At 39.0% G+C, this 15,926-nt stretch overlaps 2 protein-coding genes across 4 annotated transcripts in view; one reads left to right on the top strand and one right to left on the bottom strand.

Annotated features, from left to right (window-relative positions):
* Positions 1 to 15,926, bottom strand: part of LOC120766243 (chromatin-remodeling ATPase INO80) — an 86,674-nt gene that overhangs the window by 52,353 nt on the left and 18,395 nt on the right. For all 3 annotated transcript variants that reach the window (XM_040091744.1, XM_040091663.1, XM_040091821.1), the window contains 2 exons: positions 1,572 to 1,730; positions 503 to 605 (listed from right to left, as the gene is read on the bottom strand). In XM_040091744.1, the coding sequence (XP_039947678.1) occupies positions 503 to 605; positions 1,572 to 1,730 (262 nt within the window). The remainder of the gene's footprint in view (positions 1 to 502; positions 606 to 1,571; positions 1,731 to 15,926) is intronic.
* On the top strand, positions 11,132 to 13,498 carry LOC120766487 (putative serine protease K12H4.7). Its single transcript, XM_040092078.1, has 7 exons — positions 11,132 to 11,405; positions 11,473 to 11,654; positions 11,737 to 11,972; positions 12,365 to 12,596; positions 12,673 to 12,839; positions 12,901 to 13,191; positions 13,253 to 13,498. Exons 1-7 carry the CDS (start codon positions 11,181 to 11,183, stop codon positions 13,384 to 13,386), a joined length of 1,467 nt encoding a protein of 488 aa, XP_039948012.1. The 5' UTR covers positions 11,132 to 11,180; the 3' UTR covers positions 13,387 to 13,498.

The raw sequence follows: 15,926 nt of genomic DNA, 5'->3' as shown, positions 1-15,926 counted from the left end.
ATCTGATGAGTTGACGTTACGAGCTTTTGAGAGAAAAGTTCTGCGGAAGATTTATGGTCCTTTGCAGACTTTGCTTCGTCTCTTTGGACAATAACCCATACCACATTTGGTTAAGATATCTCTTTCCATAAGAGCACTTTTTTCGCATCGTTCAGTTTGGATGGCAGCTATATGCTATAGTGGTACGATATCGGCCGTTCCGACATTGAGCAGTTTATTGATAAAAAAAAGAACACAGGCAAAATTGCAGAATGATATCTCAAAAATTGAGAGACTAGTTCGCATACAGTATAGAGACAGACGGACGGGCATGACTAAATCAACCCAGCTTGTCACCCTAATCATTTATGTACTTTTAGGGCCTTTGACATTTTATTGTGGTTAGCAAACAAAGAAGTTTCTCTCCCTATAGACAAATCAAAAAATATATTGTATATTTTAATAAAAATGAAGTACTAATATTTTAAATATATTCTGCTGTAAATTTACCAATGGTACTTACACTTCAGCTCAATTTCTTCATCATCCAGCAGCAATGAGACTACTTCCTTTGGTTTGAGAGTGTCGGGTTTGAAGTTGCCACCACTTATGACCATACGTTGAATCTGTAAATTGAAAAGTAATACAACAATAATATGAAAGTATTGAATAACAATAAATGTACTTTTATTTCCAGGCAATTTACTTAAATCAGACCGGTAAAATAGCAGAAAAAGAGAGGCTATTTTGGGAACCACCCATGCGTGTAATTTATTACTGAGAACAGATCAAATTCACTCTTCAATTCGATATCGAAAGACAATTCTGAATAGTTAAAGACTGTATGAATACCGGCTTACATTGTCCAACAAAAGCGCCTACCCCATTTACAAAAACATACAATTTCCATTAAAAAATGAGCAACTCCTACAAAGCAAAACCAAAAACTCTGAAACTCTGAAACTCTACTCGCTTAATGGAGGAAGGCGTAACAGCGGTATCGCCTTCGACAACATTTAAATTGAATAATTAGTTTCCGGTGCGGCAAACCGAAAAACAAAACTACAACTCAATGCAACAACAAAGGTTGCAACAAGAATACCGAATAGATTGAATGAACAACAACAACGCGCACACAATATAAAGCGACAACATTTCATGAAAGAAGAGCAGATCATTTTACTACATACTGATCGCACAAGTGATCGCAAGCCGTGTTGCATGCAACCAAAATCTAAACACATGTGCTACACAACAAGCGCAACTCGCTTTTGTGGCACGAAGCGGAAGAAGGGCTAGTGGCGACACGCTAAAACGCACGTGCCACGCAAGACAATGAATGCGGGCGCGCACATCCCGCAGCCCGAAACACTACGATCTTGTAAGTATGGTATGTGTGGAAGCAAGTGTGTCTTTTAAGTGATTTCAATTGTTTTTGTGTGCTGGCAATTTGAAACGTTTTGCGGTTACCAAAAGGGAACTAAGTGCTATATATATACAAGGGTATAAGTGGCAAGTTCTGCGCACCGATCGCAAGTGCTTAATACTTTAACAAGTTTGTGCAATGTTTGAGTCGAAAAAACAGCACTCACCTCACTCTTCTCCCGCGCACGCTGCAAAATGCGCTCTTCAATGGTGCCCTTGCAGATTAGCCGGTAAACGGTCACCTGTTTGGTTTGTCCAAGGCGATGTGCACGATCCATTGCCTGCTGGTCGACGGTGGGATTCCAGTCGGAGTCATAGAAAATCACCTGGAATTAAGAAATATGATTAAATAATATTTTTACTAACCATTATCTTCTTGTCTTGAATAAATCTCCTAAACATATGCAACTTTTTGTTGTGTAGCAATTATGTTGCCTACATTTGTGGAGATATAAAGGGAACTGCATGTCAGTTAGAATCCTAAACCCATGTATAAAATATTTTCCTTATCAGAAATATGAAATACTATATACACATGTATATTTCAAAGATTTTGGAAGTATTATTAAAAACAAAAAAATAAAGATCCCAGCCCTTGCCGAAATCCTCTCTCACTTCCACTGCATCCCTAAAAACTTGGGTCGCTGCGGAGCAAACTCTTAGCAACTTTTTCGCGTACATATCTACGAAGGATATGTGGGTGGAGAGGAATAGCTGGAGAAAAGGCGCAATTAGTTCTAGGGGTAGGTTGAAGGGGAATTATTCTGTCGGAAGTTCTCAATCAACTATTGTTTTAGACTACCAGACCACTGTAGTATCTTTCAAGCAAAAGTGGCAGCCATGCTTCTATGAAGTGCTGCTTCTTTTAGGGAAGTATGCATCTATTCCAATAGCAGAGCTGCTATACAGGCCTTGAACTAGCAAACAATGTGCTAGACATAGCTAATCAAGGAGTGCCTGACCTTAACGGTTGTTAACATCAAGCTACTTCCATATTACACCTCAGACATGCATTGTACAGCGGAATCGTCGAAAAATGTAAAGCCGATGAGCTTGCAGGAAAGGACATCCTTACCCAAATCATGTCAGGATGGGAACGAGCACCTACGTATTCGTGTACTCAAACGCTGGAAAGAGTGGAACATAAAAGTTCCTTGGAACTACCAGCTCTTAGCTATGTTCACATGGGTTTTCCAACTGGCGACTGTTTCATTGACACTCACGCGATAAGGATAAAGATTTTGAACGACACGATTTGTCAAAGTTGCATGAAAGAAGGCGAGTGGAAAACATTCAGACACTTTCTCCTTCATTGTCCAGGTTTCCTCGGAGGTATGGTTGAAGCATCACTCTTTCCGTACTTTCTGTGAATTTGGCGAATCGGCCGGAGTAGATATTATAGAACCGGCAAGAAATTTGTGGCTGGTCTTCTTAGCCGTCTTAGGCGTCTCTAGCTGTCCAAGTGGGATTATTCGTGACCTCACCTCGCGAAAATAAGCCTATTATCTAAACTAACCTATGATTAAGAAACTCAGATTGGATACAAATAAATCCTTCTGTTGATATTACCTCTTGTTCTGATTTATTAGAACTTAAACAAATATTTAATGATAATATTAATTTGAAAGAATTCAAAGTAACTAACTGGAATTAAGATATGTTTACATCCATGTCGAAGGTTTTTTCAATATTCTAAATATAACTTCGACATTTCGATTGGACAAATGTAAAAGAAGTTAAGGTCTCGAGTGTATGAAATAGTCATCAATTCTTCTATCGGAAAATAGATTCCAAAGGAAGTGCGGAGTTTTGTTCGCTCAACCACGAGGTAAATATGTATTATCTGACAATAAATATAAAACATTGACTCACAATATCATTAAAATTACAGTAATTAATAGCGGCATTTGCGCTCACACTCTCTCTTGTCTTTATTGGAGACAACGAGCCGCCTTGCAAAGTTAACTACGAAGGAGTTACAACAAAAGCAACGGGATTGATGTCCTTTCGCATAACTCGGAGACAATAAAAAGTACGCGCGAGTAAATAAAAGCGAATTTCCGCTGAATCCATTGTCAATTAGCAGCAACTAATGCCAACAAATGCCACCACTTACAAATGCAGACAGTTTGAAAGAGAAATAAAAAACACAAATTAAATGTGTGGAAATGGCAAAGAAATGTGAAATTATTGCAAGAACATTACATACATACATACATATTTGCAAGTAATGTAAGCTCCGTAGACGCCACAATTGGCACTTCTAACGCCAGAGAGTTTACTCAACGGCTGGATGAGCTGCCAGTGGATTCGGCTCCAGCTGGCACTGGCCACTGCTGTTGGTAATGCAAGCCGCTTGTGATTTATGCATGAACACTTGCGGAATAATTTATCAATGTCAATGGCAAAACCACTGCCAGCCCAGGCAGAGTGAAATCTTTGCAGCCGAAACGCTCGCATGCAGGCGGCAAGGCGCAAGGAGCCTGTGAGCCTGCGTCAGGGGGCGGCTAGCCGGCGAGACAAAGCGTGAAGTAAATATTAGTTGATTGTGTGGATAAACATGTGTTTTCACAGGCATACGATTTATGTGACAAAGTGTGCTGGAATGTACGGCGATGTTGTTGGGAAATCGAATGAGAGAAGTGCTGGGGGGAGGCAGGAAGGAAGTGAATCGTATTTATTTTAAGAAGTTTTAGAGCGGTCACTTCAAACGAATCAGGAAGTAGTAAATGACAATAAACAGACATACAAGTTAAACTGTATGTACTTTTGAGGCAGCTCTGATTGCTAGCGATTTTTATCACCAAAAAACAACATTGAAAAAACAAAAAAAAACAGATAATAAAGGGAGCTCAATATTCCGAAACGTTGCCAGCATATTAATGGGAGATTTGGATGATAAAATTGTTTTTGGAAAATCTAAGGCGCTAAGGATAAAATTACTAATTACAATGCGAAACGAGCGATTAAGTTGTTTTACGAGTACTGTGGAATTTTGTTAAAATAGCTTATGTTTACTTTAGCAAGTTTTGAACTTTTACATACAAAGTTTAATATTTTAAACCTATTTTTAGGAAGAATGCTCCTCCAGCAAAAAATTCACAGTTATTTGTGGAATATTTTATAGATATAATTCTATGAACATTTTGGGTGGTTAAAATTTTTAAGTTGAATTAAGATGTTTCGCCATTAAGCGAAGGTATGTTTGAGAAAATATTTACACATCTCCGATATCTTCGGTCTATAAGAACTAGAATAACGAAAAAGTTATATGAAGTAGATCATGAAGTACATATCTGTAACCGGATTTTGTAATTTAAGTTCTCTGAGTAAATGATATTTCGAAAAAATGTATTTTTCTAAGTTGGTAAAACTGTCATTAATTACTATGCCGAATATGAGCGCGATCTGTCAACTAGTTTGTTTACAGCAGCTGCTTAAAACGGTACACCTCAGTATTGAGTTGCGATTTTTACAATGGATAAAAATATTGAACAAAGAATTGCTCTCTAATTTCGTATTTCTAACCAAATGCACTGCCTGCGAAATCGTTGCGAATGTTGGAGAAGACTTACGGTGATTCAGTTTTATCGAAAACACAAGCCCATAAGTAGTACAAAGCCTTCAAAGACGGTCTAGAGATGTTTGAAGACATGCCTCATTCTAGACGATCGTCAACTGATTAAAATACTGGAAAAAGTGAAGGATATGTGGATTGAAAATCATTAGGCAAGTGTGCGTGGCAAGAGAACGATTCGAATGATTTTGATGGATATTTTGGGTATGAAACAACGCGTTCTTAATTGACTCGTCCCGATAGGGCTGGTCTCTTTGGACATGCTTGATCGTGCGAATTCCGATCCCACATTCATGGAGAGCATTATAACTGCCGATGAGACATGAGTTTTTGAGTTCGACATGCAAACACGCCAACATTCATCGGAATGGAGGGGAAAAAACGATCCGAAACCAAAAAAAAACCAATCCAAAGCCGCTAAAAAATCAAGGTGATGCTCATTGTTTTCTTCGATATTCTTGGATTGGTGCATCATTCATTTGCTCCAGAGGGACTGACGTTTAGTAAGGAGCTCTATTTGGCAGTATTGAGGTGTTTGCGGTGAAACATCCGTCGAAAACGGCCGGAATTGTGGAAAAACAATACATGGATTTTACATGATGATAATGCACCATAGCATCGAGCCACGATATTTCCCGTATTAAATCAACAAAATGTAATTGGGCCTAATATTTGGTATGTACTAATACTTAACAACTAAAAATAAAATAAATGTGATTTAAATGCAATTTCGACCATTTTTAAGTTTCATAACCTGAGGGCGTTATTTATGCAAATTTCATTCCGATATTTTATATGGTGATTTATTTATATATTGTGATTTTAAAGAATCTGATGGAATTATTTTTTGGATCGATTTCGGCCATTTCAAACTGTAAATTTTAAGTTATCTCTCGTATCAACAGAGGGAAGATCGGAGCGCTGCAATTAAATTCGTATCTCATCTTGTTCTTTTCGAATTAAGTAAAAATAACTTTAAATATATTTTGGTTACATTTACTCCGATAAAACTTGAACAGATAAAAGATGAGTCGCGCATACTGCGATTCAATGTGTACTAAGAGTGTATAGTACCATACGCATATAGCAATTGGTTTACTAGGGTGCCAGCAGCAAAACACAACATGCTGACCAATAACTCAAACTGAGGAGACAAAATACTTTCACTATTTTCAACTAATGTAGTTCCGAAACATCAGCATAGCCCAGTTCGACAGGCAGCGGTTTAAACTGGCTTGGCCCGGAGTAACAAACAAAGTAAAATCTCTGATTTTGATAATATCTAATACATCAGAAAGTCTACAAAAATGCCACGGAAATGGAACTATACGTTGACGACAATCGCTATACAGGGCCCGGCAAGTGTAACCAATTAAAAAAGCCATAAATTCGGTTTGGAAAAATATTTTCATTTATTTTAAAGTACAAGATGTGCGAAACTAATCATAAATTCAGGACCAGTTCACTTTTGCTCGATATGACCACCTTTTGCCTTAACTATGGCCTTGAGGCGGTCAAAAAACGAAACGGTGCTGTGTCTTGTTGAAACGTCCATGGTTTGTGACCGAAATGTTTGTTTGCCCACGGCTTCAAAGCAGCCTCCAAAACGCTTTTCCGATAATATGTATGTCGCATTTACTTTGACGCCAGTCTCGATGAAAACGATTGGAGAGCGCCCATCCGCGGAGACAGCGGCCCAAACCATTACTTGTGGCGGGTGCTGCCTAGTGGTGGCCAACCGACTTAGATTCTCGTATGAACGGCCGGTCAAGTAAACCCTATTGTTTTGAGAGTTTACGAATCGGAAAAATTTTTTCGTCAGAAAACAAAATGTTCGGAATTTGACCGCTTTCGGTCAAGCGAAACAACTGCTTCGTTCTCTCAAATCTTACTTGTTGCTGCTTCGGTGTGAGATCATGGGCCTTTTGGAACTTGTAAGGCTTGACCTTGAGCTCATTTTGCAATATACGTCGGATGCTGCGGTCGGATATTTTCAGTTCTTTAGCCATTTGAATGACACTTCGTCGTGGATTTCGCTCAAGTCGCTTCTTCACTTTCCGAACCACCTCACGTGACGTTGCAGTCTTTTGATGACCACCTCCATGGCGTTTTGCGATGCTACCAGTATCATAGTAACCAGTGATGGTGCGATAAAAAAGTCTTCATTCACATTAAGGGGTTTGAACTCACGAACAATTGATGACTGGGATTTTCCAGCTAAATATAAAGCAATCACACTATTCACTTTTGGCAAAACGCTTTTGTACACTTGTGAACAATACTCCGAACTGTCATTCTGTAAATTTATAAACAGCTGATTTCAGTGCGACAGCCGCGCGAACGGTCTGAAGTTAACACTTCGAGTGCCGGACCCTGTATGAAAAATGACTAACGATTTAAGAAAATGCAACTAGAATGTTCCAAAACCCTATAGCAAAGGTTCCTCTATCCAACTGGCAGTAGCCCTCGTTAAATCTACTTGTATCTATGAATATACAATTTTGAGTTGAAAATTCAAACTTCTCAAAACATCGGAATTATACAGGAGCTGCAAGTTAGGATAAAAAAATAATATCCAAACCACGTTGAAGACACAAATTTCAAGACTAACAAATCATGAATGCGATAGTAGAGAGAAAAAGGAAGCGGAAATAGAGTAAGTAGAAAAATATGAAATGACTGCAGCGTACCAAACAATATATGTGTAGGTATGTACATACATACAAGTATATTATAAGTAGTTATGCATATGTATCTACTTCCTTGCAGCAGTCCTTTTGAAAATTCGCTTAATCCCTCACTTCATGCGAGTTGTAAGTACTCCGGCACTTTGTAGTAGCATTACTTCCGCTTCATAGCAGCCAAGTGGCTGGCAAACGGCGTACGCACTTGTGTGTGTGTTTGTGCTTGTGTGAGTGAAATCTTTAAAGGGTTGTAATGATTCAATAATATTTTAATATTCAATAAACGTTCAATGTGATCTTGGAGGAATTTCCTTCTTTCGTTCATTCACTGCGCTTCCTGTTGCTCTTTATATCTGGCTGCATTTCCTCAGAAATTATAATTTTCCTTTATTATCTGTTACACAAATAATTAGTTGGAAGACGCCCCAATTCGGTAGTTTTGATTTTCATTCGCATTGCAAGCCGTGTTTTGCATGCTTAAACACGTGTTCTTCGTTTGCTTGGGATTCACATAAAGCGGGCGCATTTGAAGTACAGAAGAGTGCATTAGAGACTATATTATTATTCAGCGCATTACGCAGACTTCCATTCAGAATGGTATCCTAATCAATTCTGTTCACAAAAATGCAAATTTATGACAGAAAGCAATGCAAGCGAAGATTTGCTCATTTTTTCCCACAACGATCATCTACAATATTTCAGTCCTATAAATAAGTTAATATCTTAACCTCTTAACCCTTTAGTCAGCTGTATCTCAGAAAAGATTTGAGAATATCGAAAAATATTTACTTTTTAAAATAAAATGCATATTTATATGTATAGTTCTCAAGTTGATATCTAACATAGTACAATTTTTCAATCTTTGGAAAATCACATTTGGTGTCAAGGATCGAGTTTGAAGAAAAACTATTGTTCGCACTGTTAAAGTCATTATGATTTTCTTGCTGAAGTACCGTTGGAAAATGTCACTATAAATTTTAGAAACACTATTTCTCAACCGAAGCCCTACATTTTCTTAAAACTTAATATAGTTTGAGTTCTTAGTGTTTTTAGTTATCATAATATAGTTTCCTAGAATATCCTAGAATATAGTTTCCTAGAATAATATAGTTTCCTAGAATATTCAATTAATACGAGTATGAATACCGTAGGGTTCACAACACTCTCAATCTCCGTTGTAATCGAAAAAAGAGAACACAATTTGATTTATTAGCAATTTTCCATGACTATTAGCAATATTATGACTAAGTTTGATTAGCATGCTAATAGGTAAAGTCATTCCGATCTCACTTCAAATAATAAAAGAAGCAGGGAGTGGTTATTGCGAAAAGATTATGAAACTATTGTAAAAATGTAAACACAATATAAGAAATATGGACCGATGCTTCCACCGGCCCACAATCCACACCAAACCGTTGTTTTTTCTGGATGAAATGGCAGCTCTTGAATCTCAACAGGTTGCTCTTCGTCCCAAATGCTGCAAATTTGGCTCGAAAACGTCGGGTCTGTGAAAAATTCAAGATCCCTTAGAGCGAGGCGATGTTGCTTGGTAAGGTCGAAGGGCTTCAGTTTTGTATTTTGTACGCTTTCACTTCCAGATCCCGACGTAAAATACTCCAAGTTACTCCTTACGTCAGGCCGAGTTGCTGGGGACGGCGACGAATCGACACTCCACGGTCTTCGTCTACACTCTCACCCACGGCTGCTATATTTTCTTCATTGCACACTGGACATGGTCAGTTCGATCGAATAATATCCAATAATGAGTGCTGGGTCTGAAGATGGGTGATGGTGTTGCGTATAGTATGCTCAGTACGCCGAGTGTGTTGACCATAAGTAGAGCGAAGCGCGCGAAACACAATTTGTATACGTTTTTAAGGCGTACGTTCCATGATGAAATGCCTGCAACACAAAAATGAAACCCTGACACGTTTCACGTGTGATCTGTCAAAAAAAGGTTATTGAAAAAGTAAGTCTGCTTGGATCACTCGTTAGATACCGGCTACTAGTATACGTAAAGATTCACAATTGCTAGTATCGGAGCTAATAGCGCAATATATTACTGTTTAGATAACCTAATTGATATAAACAGAACATGATTAGTTAGTTACTTAGTAAGCATGTGGAACCACTTATAATCACGTATTGAGTACTGATAGCGCTACCCCTTATTAAGCTGTATATCTTATAGAAAAGTGATAACAAAAAACAATAGATTACAACTAATATGTTGAATAAACTCCAACAGTTTGGTGCGTATGGTTAATAACCATGAGATAAGGACTGAACTTGAATTTATGAAGTGTTAAATTGTTTAAAAACCGAATATAGCATAACTGTGTGATAAAATCGCTTGAAATGAAGAAGTATTCAGCTCGAGAAATAAGTGTGGATGATAAGTGATTTTTAGTAAGCAAAAGGTCGAAATTAAGCAAGGAACGAGCATTTCCACAAAGATTGGTATTTTGTGAACAACATACCGGGTCCTCGTCGTTCTATGGTGCACACAAACTAACATACAACGTGGCTGACCTAGCCGAATGTGTGAGACTCAATTCAGAAACCGGTCTGACGACAATCGGGTCTACATAACCAGAACTATACTGAATTGTTCTCCGTTCAAGGACTGCCTACACGACAGCATTCTCCAAACTATTTAAGAAATCTTTTCTGGCGCTATAATAACCACAATGAAGCCAGGAAACATCGACTTTTTTTACAGAGACCCTGTATTATTTACTAACTAGCCTCAATTAACTCACCACTACAAGGCTTATAAATCAATAGGCTTTCTGATTTATCTGGGGAAATAGATGCGGCCTAACTTGTGCGAAAATCAGATACGAAGTTAGAGATTGGTAACTTGGACACAATTATTCTATAGAGACAGGACGAGATTCAAATACCTCAGAATGCCACACTACAAAAGATCTTTTTCACGTTAAATTCTGTACAGTTTGAAATCAAGATTTGATTGATTATGCTGTATTGACGTGAAGAACGAACAATCCGCTAACTTTTGAGAAATATCAAGGGAGATATATGTTGGATCCATCCACAAATCATCAAAAAACATGTTTGGACTTGTACGAAATGCCTCAATATTGTCGAGGAAAATGAAATACATTAGAAAAAGACACAGTCATATGAATCACCCTGTAAGTGTAAGTCTAGTATGATATGACTGAAGTGGCTAGATTAATTAATGTGAAATAAATTACGAATAAAAGCCACACTAAATGCAAACATACTAGGCTAAATGAGACTTTAAATATGCTAGACGTTGCTTCCAGCTGAAATAGTGGGCTAAAACGCCACATGAAAGCGATTAGCAAGGCACTTCAGCATGGGAAATACGTAAAACAAAATCGGCACAATATGGTGATAAGATGTAATGTAGGCCATAAATAATATACCGTTACCAGTGTTAATCTAAGTACATGCTCGAAGAAGTAAAACTAGCACTTTAGTAGTCGTATCACGACAGCGGCGGAGGGCAGACAAGAAAAGAAGCCATGAGTTGGACACGAGGATTTACACTCTTGGTTGCGGCGTTTGCCTTGGTCAGCGCCGTCACCGCCACTAAGGATGAAACAATTTTCGAGCGTACCTTTAGACAGCTGCATCAGGAACCGCCACCACCTGAACCGGAGTCACAGAGTCGCGCCAATATAGAGTACTTGGAGATCGAACAAAAATTGGATAATTTCAATGAAAGCGAAACGCGCACATGGCAAATGGTGTGGGAGCATAGTTAGTGATGTATGGGTTGAAATTCTTATGCATATTTTTCTTGTCATTCTACAGCGCTACATATCTAATGATGAATTCTACCAAGAGGGCAGTCCCTTCTTCATATTTGTCGGCGGTGAATGGGAAATCTCTACTGGTTATGTTACCGGCGGACATTTCTACAACGTAGCCAAAGAGCATAATGGTTATCTTTTCTACACCGAACACCGTTACTATGGCAAAAGCTGGCCGACAAGGTGGGTCGTTGGCTATTAAATACATGTAATGATAAGGAGTGGAAGACGTGTATTTACCGAAATTTCGGCTTACTCTTTTCAGCAATATGGACAATGAGAACATCAGATACCTGGACGTACGCCAAGCTTTGGCAGATTTGGCGCATTTCATTGAGCATATGCGTGCAACCATACCTGGCGCCAGCAATGCGAAGGTTATACTAGCCGGTGGCTCCTATTCGGCTACAATGGTGACATGGTTCAAGAAATTGTATCCTGAATTGGCGACAGGTGCTTGGGCTTCGAGTGCGCCACTCTTTGCTAAGGTCAATTTTTTCGGTAAGTGAACCGGATCTAAGAATAGCATTTAAAAATCGGTTGGCGATATAAGTCAGAAAAGCGTGTGTGGTCTGGAGCTAAAGGATTGGTTTTCTCAGCGTTCGCCAATAATCACATGTTTTCTTGAACGAGCTCCTTTTGGACCTGTTACAATTAGTTACCAAATAAATCCGGAGAGTAAAATCTTAAGCGCCAGAAAAGGGAACCGTTCCCGATTAATTTGGTCCAGATGCCTTAGTCGACTAGATTTATCACTCCTTTTAACTATTCTATCAGAGCAATCTGTTTTAAAAGCACTCGTTTTGAAGGCGCACCGTTAAATGCTCTTAAAGACCGTTGACTTTTTAAGGTTTTATCTATCAGTCTTTCAATTATTTTTTTTTTTGCCATAGAATATAAGGAGGTTACCGGCCAGTCCATACGCTTAGTCGGTGGCGAAGCCTGCTATAACCGAATTGAAAATGGTATTGCCGAAATGGAGAGCCTGTTCGCTAATAAGCGCGGTGCCGAAGTGAAATCAATACTCAAACTTTGCGATGCCTTCGATGAGTACAACGATTTAGATTTGTGGACCTTGTTCAGCGAGATTTCCGACATCTTTGCAGGTGTTGTGCAGACACACAAGTGAGTGCCGAAATGACAAGAGGAATAGCTAAAGAAATTATATCATAAATTTTCGCTCTCTTTCTACCCCACCTAGCACTGGTCAAATCGAGCGTGTCTGCAGTAAAATCATGGAGGGTGAAACTGACATTAGCGGCGTTGCTGGGTATTTACTAACGCAATTCGGTAGCGCTTCTTGCAATCAACTAACCTATAAAGCCATTATAGCCAGCATGATGGACTCCACCTTCGATAATAACATAAGTAAATGGTGCAAGACAACTTTTTTCAAACTTAATTTTAATGGCAATGGGTTTGCTTCCAGTGCGTCAGTGGATTTATCAGACCTGCAATGAGTTCGGTTGGTATCAGACGTCCGCTTCTAGCCAACAACCTTTCGGCACCAAGTTCCCTGTGTATCTCTACTTGCAAATGTGCGAGGATATCTATGGCGAACGCTTCTCCATCGAATACGTAGTCAGCCAGGTGGCGGCCACCAATGAACTCTTCGGTGGATTGGAACCTAATGTCGAGAATGTTTACTTCACACACGGCCAACTGGATCCGTGGCGCGCAATGGGCATACAGAATGCGACCGAGGCCACGATTGTACCGCGTAAGTAAAATTATTTATTTATTTTGGAATAATAATACATATTTTTGCTTTTTCCTCCCAGTCTACGCGCATTGCAAAGACTTTGGCGCGCTCAGCGACAATGACAGCGCCGAAATGCGTGCGTCAAAGGAAAAATTCGCCCAGTTGGTGCGCGAATGGCTCGGCAGCGATAGCGTGGCTAACGGAGCTTACTAATTTCTAAGCAAATTACGTAATTAATTGCGGTATTTTGAAAACATTGTTAGTTAATGGACTGATTGTCGTAATACGAAGGCGACGTGTGTCAATAAAATTTAATACAATGAAATTCAGACTTTTTTTTTTAATTTATGACTATGATAACTCTATAGGTGTATTCGAATATATCGACACTACTTTTACAATAAGTACATAGCCACTGGTTCAACTTCTACAGGAGTAATATTTTAATCGTATTTTAGTAGAAATTTTTGCTTCGCACGGAAAAATTAATTTATACACTAAAATCTAAGGAATATATTGAATTTCATAAGTCTCCTTAGAGACTGACAGCTTTCTTAGACTTCTTCAATCTGTGGTGTGCCTTTATCTCATCTAGTGCTTGACTATGACAGCTGGCTATCTCTGCCAAAAATAACTCTGATAGAGATCTTGCTTAAACCTAATGGGTGGACCAAGTCGAGGTACTTTTTTCGATAGCATTTTTTTGAAAGACCACGCGTGAGTCGTGTCAAGCTGTCAAGTCACTTACCACTGAACAACAGTTACAGATCGTTCAACTTTATTGCGAAAATTCACATTCCGTAAAGAATGTGTTTCGCGCGCTTCACTCAACTTATGGTCAACATAATAGGCCTGCTGAGCGTACTATTCGAAACACCATCACCCATCTTGAGACCCAGCATTCATTATTCGACCGAATAGACCAAATATAGCAGCCATAGCTGAGAATACGCGAAGACCGTGAAGAGTCGATTCTGCGCCGCTCGCTGCAAACCGGATTGACGTATGGAACGACTTAGCGCATTTTCCATCGAGATCTTAAATGGAAAGCGTACAAAATACAGCTTGTACAAAAGCTGAAACCGTTCGACCTTCCCAATCGACATCGCTTCGCTCTATGTGCTCTTGAAACGTTTTATTAGATATTTGATGCCTGAAATTGAAGCTCGTGATCTCGGTGACATTTGATTTCAACAAGACGGTGCCACTTCCCACACATCGCATCAATCACTGGATTTATTGAGAGAACACTTCGGTGAGCAGATAATTTCACATTTTGGGCCGACGATTAACCACCAAGATCGTGTGATATCACACCGTTAGACCTTTTACTGTGGGAATATGTAGAATATAAAGTCTATGCGCACAATACCATACCGCTTCGATTCGATCGAAAATGGGACTCAGCGGGTGAACCAACTGAGGCGTAGTCGCGGCCAACATGTGAAAGAGATAATCTTTGAAAAACAAATGCTAAATAAGGTTTTTTCGAATGATAATAAATATTCTCCATTCTCCCGTGTAACTGTCGATGTGGAGTCCTTCTGTACGTGCAAGCTGTAACTGGAGTAAAATTGAGATATAGTAATGAAACTTGGTACAAGTGTTTCTTGCCAAAAAAAAAAAATGGGGGACGAGAGCGTAGATGGGCGTTGTCGGACCACTGCCACGCCCACAAGATGCCATTAACTGAAAACTTATAAAGTGTCATTACTAAGCACTAAATTAGGATATAGAACTATAATTTGACACAGGAGATGAACGTAGCCAGAAACACGTAGGTACAAATTTTTCAATAAATGGGCTTGGCCCCGCCCTCTCAAAGGTTTAATGTACATTTCTCCCAAACCATTCAAATTATAGTAACCAAATTCGTTTAGACCAAATACAAGCATTATGAAATCGGATGATAACCCTGCCCACTCCAAATATAACAATTCTCTTAAAAACGACTGCAGGCACAATAAATCAAATAAATACGTCAGAGACATTAAATTTTACACAAGAGATGATACAAGAGGGTTTTCTTGGAGCCTCGGTCAAAATAAGACGATATTAGTGGCACCACCCACATTTAGAGAAACACATATCTCAGGACCTACTCAACCGATATCGAGTAAATGTCGTTCGCAATGTTAACTTTAGATTCTTATATTTTAGTGCAAAAAATCGGACTACAACCACGCTTAAAGTAAGCCCCCTTATGACTAAGAATTGTCACAATCGGACTACATGTGGACCCGAGTTCCTACAGCGAACATTTTATCGGTCTGTGAGGCATGTTATTGAAATTCGGAGCACAGTATGCCTGTATGTCAAAAATGAATTGTATCGGATGAAGGCGTCTCTTCGCCGTCGTATACCTAATACAAAGATTTTTGAGCTTCTGATTTACTTTATACCGCATATATCGGCCAAAATTGTATGTGGTATTGCCAAAAATAGCTAAAATTGGTCCCTTAGACTCCATACCTAATATACAATTATCAAATATTAAAAAAGTGAATGATCTGGTGTTTGAAAATTGTCTGGCAAGTATTGGAGAGAGGGCAAGAGAGCTCGACATCTCTCGCGAGTCCGTTTGAATGATTTTGGTGGATATTTTAGGTATGAAATGTGTTCTTGCTCGACTCGTCCCAATAAAGCTGATTTTTTTCAAAAAGAGTATCGTAAACAAGTCTCCGAATTCCGATCCCACATCTATTGTTTTTTTTTTCGATATACGGTCGTATTGAGGCGTTTGCGTGAGAACA

This window comes from Bactrocera tryoni, chromosome 1 (assembly GCF_016617805.1).
Source record: "Bactrocera tryoni isolate S06 chromosome 1, CSIRO_BtryS06_freeze2, whole genome shotgun sequence".
In the NCBI taxonomy this organism is placed as follows: Eukaryota; Metazoa; Arthropoda; class Insecta; order Diptera; family Tephritidae; genus Bactrocera; species Bactrocera tryoni.
The sequence above is the reverse complement of the archived record's forward strand: the minus strand, read 5'-3'. Positions and strand labels throughout refer to the sequence as shown.

Coding starts and splice junctions, on each gene's coding strand:
- LOC120766487 (XM_040092078.1), top strand. CDS start 11,181: ATGAGTTGGACACGAGGATTTACACTCTTGGTTGCGGCGTTTGCCTTG. Junction 11,655..11,736: donor GGCAAAAGCTGGCCGACAAG/GTGGGTCGTTGG, acceptor TACTCTTTTCAG/CAATATGGACAATGAGAACA. Junction 11,973..12,364: donor TGCTAAGGTCAATTTTTTCG/GTAAGTGAACCG, acceptor TTTTTGCCATAG/AATATAAGGAGGTTACCGGC.